The sequence below is a fragment of the Chanos chanos genome, chromosome 8 (genome assembly GCF_902362185.1).
Source record: "Chanos chanos chromosome 8, fChaCha1.1, whole genome shotgun sequence".
In the NCBI taxonomy this organism is placed as follows: Eukaryota; Metazoa; Chordata; class Actinopteri; order Gonorynchiformes; family Chanidae; genus Chanos; species Chanos chanos.
Genome location: NC_044502.1, coordinates 15,964,589 through 15,984,435, shown reverse-complemented (window position 1 = coordinate 15,984,435; position 19,847 = coordinate 15,964,589). Strand labels below are relative to the sequence as shown.

General features: G+C 37.2%; 3 protein-coding genes across 4 annotated transcripts; all 3 read right to left on the bottom strand.

Moving 5' to 3' along the window:
- Positions 1-3,509: 3,509 nt before the first annotated feature.
- On the bottom strand, positions 3,510-4,511 carry LOC115818707 (trace amine-associated receptor 13c-like). Its single transcript, XM_030782160.1, has one exon. The coding sequence runs from the start codon at positions 4,509-4,511 to the stop codon at positions 3,510-3,512; it is 1,002 nt and encodes a 333-aa protein (XP_030638020.1).
- Positions 4,512-7,230: 2,719 nt separating this feature from the next.
- On the bottom strand, positions 7,231-14,282 carry stx7l (syntaxin 7-like). Of its 2 annotated transcripts, none has more exons than XM_030782189.1 (10): positions 14,230-14,282; positions 11,430-11,541; positions 11,212-11,281; positions 9,949-10,039; positions 9,683-9,820; positions 9,476-9,528; positions 8,877-8,973; positions 8,654-8,726; positions 7,730-7,812; positions 7,231-7,355 (listed from the first exon to the last, which is right to left on the bottom strand). In XM_030782189.1, the coding sequence occupies exons 2-10, from the start codon at positions 11,503-11,505 to the stop codon at positions 7,260-7,262; spliced, it is 777 nt and encodes a 258-aa protein (XP_030638049.1). In that variant the 5' UTR covers positions 11,506-11,541; positions 14,230-14,282; the 3' UTR covers positions 7,231-7,259. The 2 variants fall into 2 exon arrangements, with proteins under 2 accessions (XP_030638049.1, XP_030638050.1); XM_030782190.1 differs by having other exon boundaries at positions 9,476-9,525.
- A 3,110-nt stretch (positions 14,283-17,392) lies between these two features.
- LOC115819366 (trace amine-associated receptor 13c-like) lies at positions 17,393-18,421 on the bottom strand. The gene has a single exon (XM_030782922.1). It carries the CDS (start codon positions 18,419-18,421, stop codon positions 17,393-17,395), a length of 1,029 nt encoding a protein of 342 aa, XP_030638782.1.
- Between the last annotated feature and the right edge of the window lie 1,426 nt (positions 18,422-19,847).

Genomic DNA, 19,847 nt, shown 5'->3' with positions numbered 1-19,847 from the left:
TGGTATGTTAATGGTATGTGTCTTGTACTCAGGAGTGGCTTCTGTCGGAACACTCTACTCAGAGTCTGAACTGATAGTGCTGCAGAGGTGGTTGTCCTTCCAGGAGGTTTTCCCATCTATACACAGGAAGTCTGAAGTGCCCTTATGGCGGACATTTGAAGGATCTGGATGGCTAGCTCTAGGAGGAGTATTTGTTAGAAACGCAGAGACTATCCTTTTAGGGGAGTACCTAAGTGCCCATGCGGAATTATGGGGCAAGCACTATTATTTGTAGGGGTGGACTGAAATTTAGATTCCTGGATAAGTAGTTTAAGAGTTCAATTCACCTGTTTCCTTGTCGAGTATTAAGTTCTACTCCCATTCCTGTCCCCTATCCTGTGTACGTTGAATGCCAAGAAGTAAGTTCTCTGCTCCCCTTTTCTTTACTAACATGTATGTATTTCCAGGGGTGATTTGTTATTTATTAACAGGGGGGATGGCCCAATGGCCAACAGGGGAGATGGCCCAATGGTCACTTACAATATTCTATTGAGTATGTAGGGAGATGGCAGGTTAACAAAAGGGATGCATTTTGGTCATTTTGCTAACAATGGAGATACTATCATCCCCCTACAAATCACCTACTGTGTATTTCCATAATTAATGACGGTAAGAAGCGCAGCACATTTTCCTTTAAATATTGTTGAACCTAAGTTTACTAGATATCGTTGTCCCTTTACCTGATGTTTAAGAATGAGTAATTATACATGTGTAAGCCTGTGATGTGTCTGCGCATAATTAATTAGTAGTATAATTACCTGTTTGGTAATCCAAGAATGACTCAGCATTTTACTGAATAAATTTTGTGCACTTAAGGCTGATTTATACTTTTGTGTTGAATCTATGTCATGGGTAGAACGTGGGTTCTGCGAAGCCGCATACGCTGTGCTGTAGCCTATGCTGTAGCCTGATGCACACCTCCCCAGAAATGTAACTACACAACACGGCGATGCGTGGCGACACAGACTGTAACAAATGTGAACGGACCAAATGGAGGAGAGGTTAACTGAGGAAGTCCATAAATATGTACATTTGTACAACTCTTCTTTGCCATATTACAAAGACTGCCGGATTTCAGCAAATTCTTGGAGAGACATTTCTACAAACATCAGTTTAGACATCATGGAATGCACAATAAGATGGAAGAACCTGAGGGACAAGCACGTTCACCTCCGAAAAAGAGTTGCTGCGTTGCAGTAATTTCAGTAAAAGTAACTGTTGTTCAACATTTCTTAGCTCCAACTCCAACATGATCCACTCAGTTTCAGTCTCTATTGTTTGAAATACACAAAGAAACTCAACACAGTGGCATAGCACTTTAGCGGGGTGATTGCAGAGCAATGCAGACACAGCAGCGTACAAGTATAAATGCTCACAACGGTGTAGGCCACTTACGTAGGTTACGGCGTACAGCTTATGCAGAAATAGAAATCAGCCTTTCGTCCCTTTTATTCCTTTAACACATCTGCCATTTAGTGGATGATTTTACAGACTGTGTCCTATGCTTTCAGCTTACTTGTATTACCTGCTGATGTCAACCACCACTGCAAAGAATTGACTGTTCCCTTTTGAACTGTATTTACCACAGAGTAATTCCTGTACCCATATGTATTTCAGACCACACACACACACACACACACACACACATCCACACCCCCATATACACTAAATCTTCAATTAAACCAGATTGGACCCTGCCTCATGTCTTGACACTCCAGTGCAAGCACCAAAATTCCTGAACCACCAACCTACACTCCTTCCTCATCCCCAACAGTATTGGTGGTTCCAAACTTTTTCCATTTGACAATGATGGAGATCACTGTGCTCCTAGGAACTTTCAGTGCCTCTACAGTTTTTATACCCTTTTTCAGTTGTGGCGATTTTTGCTTTGCCATGCTATAATGTAGCATGTTCCAGCTGGTGGAAGCAGAAGGCCCACACAGTGTGTACTTCAAGCACTGTGAGTATAAGTGGTTAACTGTGGTTAAAACACTGGTTAATTCTGCTCGTCATCTGATTATCAAACCCACCTGTTCCTCACTTTTTTATCTCATTTCTCCCTGTGCTTATTTATTCCTCCCTCTGTTTATTTATTCCTTATTTATTCAGCTCTCTGGGAAGTCTCTCAGTGACTACAGTGCACCAAGTTTTATCTGAATCTCTTTCTTTCCTGTGCTTATCTGGTTTTTTTCCAGTGCTTTGTGTGTACCATACTTAGTTTACTGTTTGAGATTCCTATATTTCTCACATATACTTGTCTCTATATTTTAAACACTGGGGCGATTATCCACTTAGATTTGGATAGTGATTAATGAAGTCTGTTGCTCAACTACATGTAAATGTAAAAAAAAAAAAAAAAAAAGTAAAAATAGCATTCCTCTGCGCCTGGGGAGTGTTAGGGTTAAGTGCCTTGCTCAAGGGCACACAGCCATGGACATTGGGCCTGGGAATTGAACCTGCAACCCTCCAGTTACAAGCGTGGTTCTCTAACCTTTAGACCACAGCTGCCCTGAAGTGTAACATGCATCCAGCCTCCCTTAATCTAAATGACAATATCACTAAGAACTGTATCAGCTGTATATTCAAGAATGTATGGTTATGGATTATTTCAAGACAACAAAAGTTGTTCAATTGGTTATCTGGATTTAATTTAGATTATTTGTAGTAATTTGACTTGGTGTCCTCAGTTCAGTTTTTCTTCCTTTCAGCTTTTTATTTGAAGATTAGTAACATCTTCACTATTTGTTTCACGCCCTCTTCCTTCTCTGTTGCTCTCTGGTCCCTCTCTCTGGTCCTTCTGTCCTTCTCTGTCCCTCTCTCTGGTCCTTCTGTCCCTCTTTGGTCCTTTGTTTCTCTTTGCTCCCCTCTCTAGTTCCTCTAGTTTTTCCCCCCTCTGGAGGTCAGCTGTGCTTTATTTGTATGTTTACAGGTTCAGTCCTGTTTTGAGTTCTGTCGATTTAGCCCTGTGAAGTTCAGTCATGCCACCTGTCTTCAGTTTTACCTCATTTAGCTGTGTATAAATACTCCTTAGTTTTCATTGTCTCTTTGTCTGGCTTTGTTTGGTGTCTACCTCACATCAGGTTGGTTCTCCCTCCTGCCTGAATTTCTGAAGTCTGCTAAGTTTCGAAACCCTTTTTGTTATGCTTGCTAGAAATAAAGAGACAACTAACATGCATTTGCATCCAGCCTCTTTTACACAATGTGACAACCTGAAATTAGATTTGTGCCATGAGACTGCAATGCTGTTAACAGCCATGTTACCTATTAGTTCTTCCATAGGCTCTTCCCTTTTAAAAAGAAAAGTAGCAATATGTAGTTAGACCCTTACTGATATTTTCAGGTGAAAGATGAATGCTAAATTAAAAGTTAAAAAAAAAACCCACGAATTATAAATACATTATAAATGATTTATTAACATACATCATGTGTTACATAATAAGCTTGAATGTGAAAATGGGTGATCTTTGCCTTCAAGAGTTTGTTGTCAAGACATTTGTCAGTGTTGATTCTGTGTTGAATACATGAAGTGTTAATATCAATTTAATGCTCCTCTTAAACCATGGGTAAAACAGGGCATAGATGATGGGGTTAATGGAAGAATTAGCATAAAACAGTGTCAACATAAAATTCAATAAATAGTATTGTTCTGCACTAATGTAATCAGCTACTAAAGTACAAAAGTAGTATGGCACTAAACAGGCCAGGAAAACAGACACTAGAATTCCAAAGACTTTTGCAGCTTTACTCTCAGATCTAACGTGGTCACAAACACTCTTACCATCTGCTGGCTTTCTATGATTGGTAAGATCCCTAATGGCACCAGCATGTCTCTTAACAATGACAAAAATTTTGGCATACAAAAGTATTATAGCAGCGGTTGGAAAAAGAAACACAACTACAAGATCGGTTATATTCAAAATCTTACCAATAGAGACATCACATTCTCCAGGACATTGCTTTGAGTTTGTAAGGATTCCTTTGAAATCTACTAGAAAATAATTGTAAATAAATGATAGCAGCCAATTAAGTAACGTAACTGTACACATGACACTCAGGGAGATTTTCCTAGAGTAGAGAAAAGGGTTACTGAGAGCAAAGTAACGATCTACAGCGATGAGAACAACATTATATACAGACACACTTGTCAGATGACAAGCGACATAATTATACATCCCACAAAAAAGCACTCCAAACAACCAGCATGACTCAATCCAAAATGTTAAATGGAGCGGCATCACAAACAGACCAACAAGAAAATCTGATAAAGCCAGTGATGTGACAAGAATATTAGATGGAGTGTGCAGCTGCTTGAAGTGACACACAGAGATGATGACAAGCAGGTTTCCAAATACTGTAAACAGAACAAAAGCTCCTGCAATGACATACAATAATGTATGCACGGCGTTAAAAAAAGGTTTTTCTATGCAGGACTGCAGACAGTAATCTGTCTTGTTCACTTCTTGAGGTCTCATAGACTCAGATGCTCGCTTGCAAGAAATGAAGAGTAATTGAGACAAAACCACAAGTAAGACAGGTTTCTAAGGAAGTGTAATTAGAGGAACAGCATGAACACTGTTATGGGTTAGCTCTCCTTGTCTGTCTTTATATGCTTAGTTCACTGACATCCTTCCACCCCTTCTGAATAATGAGTGACAGAATGCATGATGTAATCAAAGGTGTGGTACATGTTGAAACCAGTTGATGATTACTTAGAATGAAGTATATCCTTTTGTATTTGAAAGGATATGGCTTTAATTAAACCAATTAACAATGACTTCAGACTCTGATCAATATCTGCATGAACAAAAATCACAAACAAGCAAACTAAATAAATAAATATGAGGGTGAATGAGAGCCACTGAGAGTTTTATTTCACATTTTCTGGTCAGTTGCATGAATTTTAAATTGCAAAAGGCAAGTTTAAAAGGTACATATTTTAATCGAAATAACAAAAATATTTACGTGAAACTTTTTTTTTCTAAGTGTTATTGCCCAACTTTGCACCTTTTAATTTAAGTACCCTTCCACATTGCGCTAAAACCCTAGTTTGACACAAACAAGATCACAGGCTCATTATAATCTGAGTGGCACTGAAAAGCACATTTTGTAAGTTCATTGACTCTACAACTGAAGAAATGACACACTGAGTTGGACTACTAGTCAGCTGAATGAATGTGTTGGGAGCATGCTTTAGAATTCAGTTCTAGCAAGTGTTTTAGTTTCAGTCTTAGAACTGTGTTCATGCTATTTGTTAGTGACTACGTCAGCAGTACAGCTACCACATGTGAACTTGTAAATGTATTGTTGATGTAAGGATAAATGTATGATGATGAGTTTGTGCTTGTGCCCTGTCTTGTTTAATTTAGCAAAACGATAGATAAAGTAAAATAAAATAAAAATACTAGAATAGCACAGGTGGCATAAGTACTCCTGCTATTTTTGTTGCTGTTGTTTGTTTCCTGTCTGATTGCTGTTTTATGTCTTTTTCCCGCAGTGATGTTAATAATGCTTACACAAAAGCCATATAGATTTAAATGGTAAAAAAAAGTTTATTTAAAAGATAAGAAGAGAGAAAGAATGACTGTATCAGAGTATTTTCTTTTTATAACCTGAATCATTTTATTATGTAAAAAAGACAGCTTAGCATAGATTTGAAGAACAAATATTCTACAGGTTTCAAAATAAACAATATTTTTAATTCCTGGCTCTAACACCTGTATTTGTACAATATAACAAAATTATTACTGTTGAGTAGTTTGCTTTTATAATAAAACCCTGTGAAAGGTCTTTTTAAATTCAATTTCAATAGTTTATCAAACTTTGCATATGGTATAGACATTACTAAGTCTAATCAAACTGGAAGAGCAACCAGCATCTCTCCATCTAAATATGCCATATAATACATATACGTAATAAAACCCATGACATTTGTGCTGACACATGTTTAACTAATTTGCTTCCTTGCACTCATATGCTCAAGAATAAGTATGAATTGATCACGACAGAATTTTAGCATGTTGTCAGTTTAGGTGCACATGATGTATTTATTTTTAGCCCTTGGTTTTGGCACTGTAAATGTTGCAAAGAAAAACAATGAGAATGTGTTTCAAGATACAGACTGGAAAACAAAGAAGGTGCATAAATGACTTAATCTGAGAGAGCCAGTATATAAAAGACTAGAATTGGATCAAACGGATATACAACCAGATTTGCATACAATTACAACTACCTTTGTACAAGAGAACAAATCAGTGCCAATTATCTCTATTTACAGACATAAGATAAATGATACACAGATAACTGGTATGCCTGCCCTTATTCTGTTAAAAGAGAGTGCTTGTTTTGAGAGAAAATATTTGTGCATACCGCCAGACAGCTCATTCTTACATAGCTGTGAGAGACAATCCAACCATGTTACACAGATAAGCTAAAACATAGTCATTTCATTTCTTAGTGAAGCCTGATGCAGAGAGAGCAAGGATTGCTAATTGCTTTTGGAAAGTAGAGCAATATGTGAAAATGCAGCGGGTTCTTTGGAAGACCACAGGGACACTGCCCATTCAATTGGTTCTGCAGTTTTGCAGGACAGTCAAATGCTAAAACACTGGTAGTACTATACTAATTTATGATGATTCTGAAAGAGTATGTCATGTATAAATCATCTGAAAATGGACATTAAATTATTAAAAATATTAAGTTACACATTTAAAGTTAGTATTACTGCAAGATAAGGTTAGTGCATTATTACACATGCTCCTTAAATGCTAATTTAATGTATTTATTAAAGAGGAAAATATTATAACAACTACTAGACTCTTGACTGTGTTACTGATGTGTTGAACAGACTAACTTTAAACAGAGAGTGGTTGTTTAATTGGATGCATCACCCAACATGACTGTTGGCTCAGCAAGCTACCACTTAAGATTTTGATTACTCATTAAACCTGACAGACTTAATTTTAATCACAAGACTTAAATGACTTTTGCAATTTTTTGATTACGGTCATTGATAATATCATCAGTTACAGCTTATTTACAAGATTTAGGGAATTAGAAAGGGTGGACTAATTGTGTGAGAATATATTTATAAAGGCTTAGAGGTCACATTAATGAAAACTATTGCACATCCACTCTACATTCAAATATAGTCTGTTCTGGGTTACACACACCCCACTGTTAGGCCTTGGGTAATCTGAAATTTCACATACAAGGCAGTGACCTCATGAGCGAAGAGATCCCCAGATAATTAAACCAATAACAACAGCCAAAACTACCAGTACGACGATCAGGATGCAGATCTTCTTGCGAGACTTCCGCTGGAGGATTAAAGGGGTGGGGAACATTTGAAGAATAACAATGACAGATCAGTAAGTCAGTAACAATCATTAAATCAGTAAGCTCTCTCAGGGCCATATTAAATTACAACAGTGATTACAAAAAAATTAATTTGCTTTTGTGCAAAAAGGCACACTATATGATGAGTAAAAACAAAAATTGTCGTTTTTAGTTTTTACAGCGATCACTCTTTTGAAAACATCAGGGATCCTGACTGATAATGAGACACCATGGTGTCCTATTTAAATCTGGGCCATAGATTTTTGTGGTGAAGTTGATGTCAAAAGCAAAATAATGTCATTCCGATCTTTTGCTGAAATGATGCTGTGATTTCATGTGAACTGACTGTGTTTACCTGATAGTCTGCAGCTCTTGATAACTGCTGTGTGGCTTGTTGAACATTAATTTCTGCAGTCTCCACATTGGCCTCTATACTGTCTGTGAAGGGTACACAAACAACGCTCAGTAAAGGAAAATTAAAGATGGTAAAATGCTGAAATCCTTGAAACAGATTTCCTGCCTCCAATAATCAATATTGAGGGAAAACTGCTTTTTTCCATAACACCACAAACACAATTCTATGGCCTATTAATTGTCTCTATCCCCTTACCCCTACTGGTTAGAACAAGGATGAATGTAACTAGTATACACATATCTATTCAGTATACATCAATGATTTCACTAATCCATTACAGTTAAATGGCTTGGTGTGCGAATGCCTAAATGCATTCAAGCTCACAAGTACAGACTGGGTTGGTTCTTTTTTTTTTTTTTTTGTTACACTAAAGAAAATGTGTAAGGGGACTATCAGATGGAGCTATTCGATCACTGACCTCAGCAAGTGACCTCTGCGCTCTCTGATGTTTAGAAACAAAAGCATATAAACATTCATGTACTGTAATGCTGTTGGCTGTTGGTGCTGATATTTTGCAATTACATGAATGGATGGTAAACAAAGAGATGGCTCTAAGGACTCCAAGTGGTTGTGTGTGAGTGTGTTTGCACTGTGAACTTCTTGTTCTTCTGTTTGCTCATTACATCAGTTTGCAAGACAAGAGCAAGGTATATTTCATCCCAATGAATTTGAACTCTATGAGTTTAATGAGCCTATGTTGACAGTCATTCTAGCATGCTTTATTTTCAGTGTGTGTGAAAAAATGTGTGTCTGTGTGTGTGTGTGTGTGTGTGTGTGTGTGTACGTTTTTGCTAACAGATACCTTTTAAGATACAAAGTGAATTACTGCTTTTCAGGACACAAAAAGGTATAAGTAATGCTTACCAACCATATCCCCTTGTTCATGCACCATCATTCCCAGGTCTTTAAAGATTTCATTAATATCTGTAATGTCAGACTGAAAAAATAAATAAATAAATAAATAAAAATTAAAAAAAAAAAAAAAAAAAAAAAAAAAAAAAAAAAACAACAACACAGAGTCAGTTGCTTCGTTCACTCAAGTGAGTTCTCTTCGTTTACAGAGGTCATATTTTCAGGCTGCTCTCACCTCTAGCTGTCTGATGGCCATTTCTCTCTCCTGGATGAGCTGCAGGTCCTCCTCTGTGATAGCATCTTCATTTGTTTGCGTCTGCATGTAGCTCTCACTGACACAGATACAACACCATCAAACTAAAACCGTCAATGAATAGCTATTGTGATGATGAACAGTGGAACTTTCCCTTCACCCAAAAACTTGAGCAAGTGGTATTTTTTCAGTAATATTTTTCCTGCATGAGTCATTTCCAAATCTAGCCATAGGTTCACTCTAACCATTGAAAAGGTGGTATCGGGGCCAACTGTTTTAATCTTAATCATAGAAAAAAAGAAAATATTCAGCTGTTTTTGCAGCTGTCTTTGAGAATACACAGCTTGGGTATATATTTAAAAAATCAATTGATTGTTCTAAATTAAGGCAGTGACGTATTTCTTGCTATAAAAGGCCTTTTTTTGCCACTCAGAATAATAATTTGTCTTTGTACTTGCTGTTGTCTCATCTAATGTTTTGTTAGTGTTTGTTCAGGAATAACCAATATCGCGGACAGACATAAGACTAGATTGTGTGTGTGTGTCTATTGAATTCAGACCCATCAATTCTTGACCTCTAACCTTTCAAACGGTGAAGCGCTCCCTCCGAGTCCATCATCTCCAAAACCACCCTGCTGAAAATACAGAAGCTTGTATTGCTCTTTGTCTTAGAGATCCAACCGTATTCAACTACTGAACTTTTCAGAAAACGTGTATATTTTGACATGCTATAAAGAGAAACCATGTTATATATTGCCACCATGCAGAAATCACCCCTGTTGTGCTTACTGAAACTCTTGAGCTGGCCCGAACTCTGGCAACAAACTCCTTCTCTTTCTCAGCCGCTTGCCGCTGAGTTCTTTGAAAGTTGGTCAGGACACCAGTGAAATCATTGATGAGGCGATCTTTCTGGATCTTTCTTTGGCGCTTTAGGTAAAAAAAAAAGGATGTGATTAATTACTCTCAACATTCCTGTTTTACAATGCAGAAAATAACTCTGATTTAACAACACTGGCGTCATAAATCCAAAACCAAGCTAACAGGATATCATGTACCTGTTCTGTGATCACAGGCAAGGATCCAAATTCTTTCAGAAGTTTGTCTGTGTCTTTGGCAAGTAGGTTTGCATTTTGTTGCTTTTCCTTTCTACATTTAAAAAGAAACAGAATAACATTAATGAGAGCAATACAGCCCAGAAAAACAAAGGATACATTTGAACATGTACATTTACTTCCACACTAAAGGATAAATTGCACTACTCATTGCATTCTATTCACACAAATTGTAATAAAAGAATTAAATGCTATAAAGACAACCACTGCCTATCCACTCTACCTTACACCTATTTATTAACATAAATTCACAGGTGCTTGGCCCTGTAGTCTGAAACGGCATTTTGTTTTAATGCATATTTATGTATTCATATAGATGACAGAGCAGGCAGAGATGTGCGGTTAATCATATATTAACTATTATTGAGAGTTTAGTTTCCACAGTTATGTAACAATGAAAAGCTCTGTTCATTATTGCACTCGCACTATGAAAACACATTGCTTTGTGCATTAAATAGAATATATCTGAAATCAGTAATCTAAGTAGATACAGCAATTACAACAATATTAACCACATTTATTTATGTGTATGTGGATTTATGTGTTTATAACAATGTAAAATAATACAATGACAGGCTTTGGGAGGCAACCTGTTGTTCAATGAGTTGTGTATGTTTGGTAAAGATACCCAAACCATACCATCATCATCATCTCATTTGAAAATCTGTCATAAAATAGTTCAAAGAGTGCCCTCTTAAAGGTTTCATTAGATTTTTTCATGCTGATTTTATTTATTTATTTTTTTATGTAATCAGAATGCCCTAAAAGGAGGTGATCAGATCACACTGAGTAAATAACTCAAAGGGAATCCATAGACGCTATAGTCTAGAAAATGATTCAGTACTACATGGCCTGACATATAAAGTGCTAATTAAAAAAAACAAAGGTGCCACAAGAGACATCTGTCAATAAAGATCTCCTGTGGACAAATATTTGACCCATGGCCCGTGGTTACTGTTTACTACACCAATTCTCAAACAATCACTCCTGAAGAGTTCAATGATTAGTTGACCAACAGAGTGTACTAGTGCACTTGAGCTGGAACAGAGACAAAATTGTAAAATGTCTGAGAATGCACGAAGAAACACCAACCTTTTTCAGATCAATTAAATTAAGTAAGCATTAGTATCTTAATAAACTGGAGAGATTTGCTGGAAGCCTCAAAGCGTTTTATTTGTTTGTTTTTGTGGAGTGTGATACACTTACAGACGCTGCCTTAGGTCAGGTGTGTCTTGTGATGTTCCGAGTTGGTTAATGATTCTCTGTATTTCAGATGCTGGTGGAGATAAAGGCAAAGACAAAATATTATGACAAGCAACAGCAAAAGATGGAAATAATGGGAGGATTTTTTTTTTAATGCTTTCAGAAGCAGTGAGGTATATAGGCACAGTAACAGTAAGAGAGCGAGCTAAAGATTCCCTTACTTTGCTGTGTTATCTTCTGGATATTTGAGGTTATTGTCTGCGCTAGCAGATCTGGATCCTTTGGCACTCCAGACATGGCAAAGCACAAGAAACCTTCACAAATCTAAAGTCCCTGAAACATATGGTGTTACAAATTTCAGACCAGCAAGATTAACGTGATTTCAAAGACACAGACAAATTACTGTAAAATCAGGGCCTGTAAACAGGGCTCATACAGACCTATTTTGGCCTATTTTATTTGATATGAGTGTTTCAGTGAATGACAGACACTAAGTGTTCACTATACAGTGGTTTTTCAGTTAGTGCATGACTGTTTGAGCCCCTTAAAAACTGCAGATGGTTACACCAAGTATTATGAAGGATAGATGGATAGATAGATAGACAGACAGACAGACAGATAGATGGATAGATAGATAGATAGATAGATAGATAGACAGATAGATAGATAGATAGATAGATAGATAGATAGATAGATAGATAGATAGATAGATAGATACACTGTGTGAAAAGTGGTGTATTCGGAAATATCCGGACAAAGTAAACTTCCGCCAAACCTGCTGTTTGCCGGAGGTATTCAGATGCCCACAGAACTCTGTTATGCGGATCTGAAAACTCCAGCAAATGTCCGAATACAGCTGTTAGAGGGAGGTTTTCAGGCACGGCCTTTCAAATGCTAATAACAGTCAGTGGTCTAGGTGGCACTGGGTACAGAAGCCTGCCCCCTTCCTTGCTGTAACTTTCTATCAGTTAGCCTATATGTAATATTTAGGCTATATTTTGATAACCACACAAACTTGTTAGGTGTTGCATGGTGTATAATACAGCAGTGGTAGGCCCATATAGCCTTTAATGTCATTGCTCTGTCGTTCAGCTAAATTAATGGAGCATGCAAAAACACACTGAAAACATAATTTTAAAAAAAGTCTAAAGGTTCATTAATTACATATTTGATGGTTATGCAACTGTCCTTTACTTGGGGTCAAAGGTATAGGGTGACCAGATGCAAACAGACCAAATGGGGGACAAGTAGACTGCCGCACATTCTAATACGTTTGCATTTCTTTATCTGCTTTATCCCTTAATGTGTTTGAATTTAACTCTTGTACTAATTTTGCTTGTACAGGAAGCTGTGCGGAGAATGCATAATGCTGAAAACAACACACACAGATCCACAGATAAGGTAAGACAACGTGTGTTGTTGGTAGACTATATCATCGTGACCGTTTCATTGCAGTGCCTGAAATTCTAAACAAACTTTTAATCAATCTTCCTTTCTTCTCCCCTTTTTTTTCTCTCTAGCATCCTGCAAGAGCTATTGAGACTATTCAAAAGAGTTACAGGATGAACCAAGAAGGGAATCTAGAGAACAAAGAGGGGGGCAGGATCGCCACTCGAATGAGGCAAAGGAGGAGAAGAGTAAGTCAAAACATCATTTCCCCAGTAGTTCTTAGACTTTTTCTCCATTTGCTGTTTTCAGTGATCTAATATCTGTTTTCACTGTGTTTTGCAGCTGCACAAGGCCAGAGCTAGTGTTCTTTAAACTGAGGAAGAGGCTGCCATATGGAGGACTGCATCAGTAGATGTAATTTCTGAAGAGGAGGATGCCATCTTGGATACTCAACATTTAAAGTTTCATTTATGCTCCCAAAAAGCATTCATATTAAATACTATGATATTACAGTATATCATGTTCTAATGTATTCAAATCAGTTATATGTTGTACATTGATTTGTTTATATAATTTGTATGCCTTATAATTTATATACTACTGTATTTTCTTTATTTATAATAAAATTTGTGTAATTCATTTTTGTTTGCCAGACTATCTATACAATCTACCTATGAACATAAAACAACACCACCAATAATAATAACAATAATAATATTAATAATATAAACCATATGAAATCATGTCTGGGGACACACAATGGACCAATGGGGAAGGGTTTTAGAGGAGGGGCAAGACATTGCTCCACCAATTCAAAGAAAGACTTTTGACCAATTGCAGGATACCTGGTGGCCCAAGGTGTGAAGTGCAAATGTTCCTTTGCAAGCACCCCCAAGGGATTATTCACCGTGGCAATTAAGGGCTCTAGGCAGACCCCCAAACCTGGTACATATTCAGGAGTGTTCCGTGCCGCGTAACAGAGCTGCAAAGTGCCGGATACAGCCGATTATCTGTGGAGTATCCGGGAATATACAAGATACACCTCTTTTCACGCAGTGATAGATAGATAGATAGATAGATAGATAGATAGATAGATATTAGGGGTGCGTTCTAACGTAAAAACGTTGAAGCAAGCAGGAAAATGCGTTCAGCTCCTCTTGCAAATCATTATGTGTGGTTTTTACGACTCGAGACCAGTGAAACACTGACTAAGCGAATTCACCTGTTACACCAATTCGTACGCCCAAAAAAAAAAAAAAAAAAAAAATTAAAATGCGGAAGCCAACACGCCTTCTTGTAAGTCTCAGTCTGCGGGCTGCTTTGCGCAGTTCATTTCTTACACGATTTAGTACATAGCTAAAGAAAAACACTGAACACAATGATATATTCCACAACTGCTTATGAGTGCTGTTGGCAAAACGAATGACATTTCGTTTCACAGAAAATGATAAATTTACGTCTCTGACGGATACGAATCGCCTGTGAACACTGATATCACAAGACGTAGAGTATCCTCTCAAAGAAACAGCTTTTGATTATTCATTTCAACCGAATATAAGTAGAGGTTGAAACCGATAAACGTTCGTTCCGGTGAATTAAGTCTGTAAAGTTAAGTAATAGACATTGTTTTACCTTACTTTCTCCAGCTGCAAGTCCAGCTCACTGTAAATTTCCTGATTTCTTGTGTCTTGCCCATGTCACATGACCTATGCACGCAAACAGGATTGGTGTTTACTGACCTTCTGCAAAGGCATTTCAGCCAAACCGATTTTTTTTTTCACATCGAACCCAATGGATTTGTGATAGAAGTGGGAGTACACGTTTTAAGCAGCTTCACTTTTTCACACGTTAGTGAACCATAATTGTATGAGTGGTTTGTTACTCGTCGCTTATATAAAAAGTGTGTGTGTGTGTGTGTGCGTGTGTGTATGTTTGCATAAATTATATATGGTGAGTTGTTTGAGTACGCACAAAATCAGGTATTCTCCCTTGCAAATCTCCTAAACTTTAGGTACAGAAAAGCTCTAAATTATGGAGCAGGGTGTTTTGTAATTATATAAAAGCATATTGTCTTTGTACCCATGGCATGCATGCCCCATGCTAGTTCACTTTCTTTCTAATGTTTCTGTTAAACAAACAGACAAACAATAAATACAGAAGTCCTGTGTTTTAACAGTTTTATTGTTACCATGGGGTATGGAAATGCTCCATTTTTCCAGAGCAGTCAGAATGAACAAAAATGTTTTCATTTCCTTTGGGTCCTTTTTGTGGTATGACTTTATCCTTCGCACAGACATAAATTGTTGGGATATGGATAATAAAGCATATCTATGTTTCAAAGCAACTTTCAGAGACGTGCAAATGCAATGCTAATTTGAATATTAATTGAGCAAAAAGCTGCTGGTTTAGCTTTTCGTTTTTGCAGTAAAATAACAGTAGACCAAAGGAGGCTGATATGCCCCATCCAAAATTTACACACTTACAAGGGCTTCCCTACCTGATGAATCACTGCACAGCAAAATAATGTTCTATCACTGTTTGCACAGTGTTTTTTAAGAGACACTGTACTGAGACGAAGTGAAAAACAAGAGAGTGAGCTTTCTCAAGAAGCCCATTCATTTAAATGCCTGAAATGAGTGTAATAATCAGTGTAATAATCATTCAAAACTGAAACACAGATCAGACTGCCACCAAGTATATTGGTTTGTAGAGCTGCCTGAAGACTGCAACTGCATTCCATATTTTGGCGAAGACTTCTCTAACGTTTTCTCAGAGAGGCTGGATGTATGCACTGGGCAAACTTTGTGATATGTTAGGGAAAACAGAAGAGCAACTCTTCCTTAGGTGGCTGAGAATGTCAATGCAGGACATGACCAGACTGTGTCTGCAAGAAGAGTCCGTCAAACAGTTACAAAGAGAGGGATTTTATAGTTGGGCGGCAGTGCAATAACCTCTCATTACAAAGATGAATGCACATTTGAGAGTTCAATGGTGTGAAATCCATAGGCGCTGGTCTACAGAGATGTGGAAAAAAGTGATATGGCCAGATGAGTCATCCTTCACCATATTCTTGATAAGTGGGCAAATGTATGTGTGGTGTACACCAAGAGAACGGTGCAGGCCTGAATGCAATGCAAATTGATACAAAGTTGTTCTGAGTAATCATCTTTGACGAAACATTTCTGTCCTGATAAAAGTGGTCTCTTCCAGGATGGCAATGCCTTCATCCATAGGGCACGAGGGGTCGCTGAATGGCTTGATGACTGTGAAAATGATGTGAATCATATGTTATGGTCCTCGAAGTCACCAGATCTCCACTCAGTTGAACACCTGTGGGAGATTTTGGACCGACGTGTTAAACAGCGCTCTCCAACGCCATCATCAAAACATCAAATGAGGGAATACCTTTTGGAAGAATGGTGTTCCATCCCTCCAGTAGAGTTCCAGAGACTTGTAGAATCCAAGGCTGTTCTGACGGCTCGTGGTGGCCCAACACTTTACTAAGACACTTTATGTTGGTTTTTCCTTTAATCTGTCACCGGTCTGTAAATGTCAGGGACTGCTATTGGCTCAAACCCTAATGTTTATGCGTAACTTCTATATCTTAATTGTCCCATATCTATAGCACTATTGAAACTTTAAGATAAATAAGCTGAGCAAAACACTCTGTACTGAGTATATTTTAATCATTAAGTGTGTTTCAGCAACATTTCATACATTAGGCTTATAATATTAGTATCTGGACTCTTTTATCAAGAGGGGATCTTTTCAAGTTGATTAATATTGAAAAATTACTGGGAAATTAATAGCTAAAGAAAACGGCTACAGTTGTGGAAAGTCTGAAATGTTGCAACTCTCTCTCCCTGAATTATATTTTACTGTAGAATAATAACAGGACCATCAGCTGTGTTATGAAGCATTTTGCCTCAGCAGCCAATCAAAAGCAAAAATCTAACCCTTATTTACTGTCATACTATGAATTCTGATTAAGACCTCCAAACTGATTTTTCATGCTAAAACTTTAGGCTTTTTAGTAATATGTTTTGATTCATTAGATAATTATTGGAGGTACATAATTATAGTGTTAATATTACAACTTGTTTCTATACGTATAAAGTATTACAAGCTATTCTACTAGTAATAGTAAAGCAGCAGTTCCACATTCTCCATCCACAAAAGTATGAGCATTTTAGAGAGAGCAACAGAGTAAGGCAAGGGGAAGTGAAACTATCATTGTATTTCTAACACCTACCGTAATACATGAACAACATACAAAATACAATAGTGTATCAATGGTTGTGCAAATGTTTTATATTCAAAAGATTACAGTTGTTTGGCGAATAAAAAGTCAAATACATAAACCACAAAACTAATTTTGGTTGTTTTATATGAGAGCTCCTAGGATGTCATTATGCTGTAGAATATACAGAACATTTTTGACTGAACCACAGATGGCTAAACAGAGACAGAAACTAGAAACGTTAATTTCCTGATTCTTCATGCTGGGTGTTATTTCCCCCTTCACAGTTCTGCATTAATTCTTAACAGTCTCTTTCTTTTTCTTTCTTTTTTTCTTCACACTATATCTCTCAATTTTTCCTCTTCGCGATTTGTAAATGTATGTGTTTTTAAATACTGAAAAAAAAATGCTCTTTCATACTATGTGGAAAAAGCGCCATATTATGAAAAATGTTATTCTGCATAGTCTTACTTTCACATGCATGGCAGATTTGTTTGAACTGTATGAAGGCCATTTGTGACATACAGAGGGAGGGAAGTAAAAACTGGTGAAAAGTTAAGGGGTAAAGACATTTATATCACAGGAATGTGTCTGAAATATCTTTAATGAAACAATTAGATAAATTGATTTTCTGAACCATGGATAAAAAAGTGCATATATGATAGGGTTTATTGTAGAATTAAAGTAGCCCAGCCACACAAACACTTCAAAGAAAATGTTTTGGGTTGCAACATTTGTATAAGAATTAACCAGAGAGTTAATAAAGAAAGGCATCCAGCAGAAGATAAATGCACCCACAACAATGCCTAATGTTCTTGCAGCCTTGCACTCAGAACTCTGAGAAATTTGATTTCTGTTTTCCTTGTTGCAATTTCTGTGGTTGAGGCCTGCTTCACCAATCTTCTTAGCGTGTTTTTTTGCGACTAAAAATATTTTTGTATATAATCCAGCCATGACGGAGCATGGTAGGAGAAAAGCTAGTGCTCCCCACAATGCATTAAACAACAAATTACAGCTCCCTAGGCAATATATTGATTCAACAAACTCGTCTAGTCCAGCTGTATTTGCTTTAGAATACAAAAGTCCATAAGAATAGATTGCAGCAACACCCCAACTCAAAGCAATCATGAGCCATGCCACGGGTATAGTTATCCTGGTTGGGTAATGTAGCGGATAACACACAGCTTGGTATCGATCTATAGCTATACAAATCAGGTGGAATATGGACACAGATGTAAGGAGCATGTCAAAACTGGAGTGCAACAAACAGAAAGCATCACCATAGTACCAGCATCCTTCAACAGACCTTACAATGCTCAACGGCATGACAAACACTCCCAGCAGCATATCCGCAAGTGCCAGAGACATCACAAGCATGTTGGTTGGTGTGTGCAACTGTCTGAAATGTGCTATGGACACAATGACTGCCAAGTTACCAAGTATGGTGACCACTATGCTTACAACCAATAAAATATACAAGATGATCTGAGCTCCTTTACTGTAGGTCCCCCTCACACAAGAGTCATTCACTGCTGGATAGCAAAACTGGCTTGAATCAGCTCCTTTGAAGGCTGACAAATTCATTGCATCCATAGCGCCTTTGTGTTTTATCCCTGGTTCCAAATGAAAATGGAAATCAACAGAGACTTTTTAATGGGTCATTGCCCTTGGAATGTTCTTACTGTAGTGGGCTCAAATCGAATGAAGGGCGATACTTATATTCCTTATTCAGCTCAGCTGTAATCCCCACTGAGATAGTTCTCCAATGGCAGATAATCAAACAGCATAGGAAAAACACACTAATTTGAAAGGAAAAAAGAAGGTGACAATGAAAGAAAGATGACAACACAACAGCAGATAATGGCAAACCATGTATTTACATTCAGTCGAACAATAGATAAGACAAGGAAATTTGGTTCCACTCCATACTACATTTAAATGCAAAGCTTAACTGAAAGAGGTTGCAGTTGGAAACATATCAAATACAATTATACGATGCACATAAGTCTGCGAATGCTAACAAGCATGAGGACAATTGTTGCTTTAATTAGGGATTAAACAGGAAGCACTGAGTTGTATAGTGACTACTATCAAATGATGTAATGATCATCTCAGTTGTAAACAGCAGGTAGTCACACAATGAAACCATCTGAAGATCCAATACAGTGCAAGAACTAGCTTTCTGCTGATTTTTAGCGGGCTAAATAAGATTTATTTAAGTTTCTCTTAGACCATCATGCTCATTATTCACAATCGTTATTATTTACATTATAAGCAAATGAACTGGCTGGGCAGAATCAGTATTTTAACATGTCTGTTCTAGTGTTGTTTGTGATTCTGTTTTTGAATAGTGAATAGGGTTGCCACCCATCCTGTATTGGAAAATAAAATGGAATGAAATCAAACCAGTTATACAAGCGGAGTGGGAAAGTTTAATTTCAGTGGTGAGCTATAGACCAACAAGCTCTGCGTGCTGTTCGATTGCACGTCACTGTTATCGTCTCCATTAGGTGTAACTCAGTGGTTGCTTTGTAGCTCCCAGTTAAAAACAGCAACCTCAGTCGCTGTATTTTTCTATTCCTTATTATTTCAATGATGTTTCAGGTCCCGCGCTGAAAAGAGTGGAATTGCTCGATTCCTTATACCCCAGACTTCCCCCGAGGCAGACATGGTGTATTGTCTAATTGTAGACTACCAACTGTAGCCTATAATATGGCTTATGTTAGTCTATATTACACAGTAATCAATACAAATAGCTAGGCAATAATCAGTGCAAATATCATCCTGATATTCCGATTTTTGGCTGAAGGTTATGATAGTTATTTATTTTATAATTCATAAACACGATACATTACATAAATATGACAATGTGCAATTTAAAACATCTAACTAAATAAGCCTATCAGTCTATCCTGTATAAGCCACAAACTTGATACACTTTTAAAAATAGTTTTTTTATCTCTAATTTAGTGGAAAAAACGATCCTTTTGTATTTATTTTTCCTTTTGTA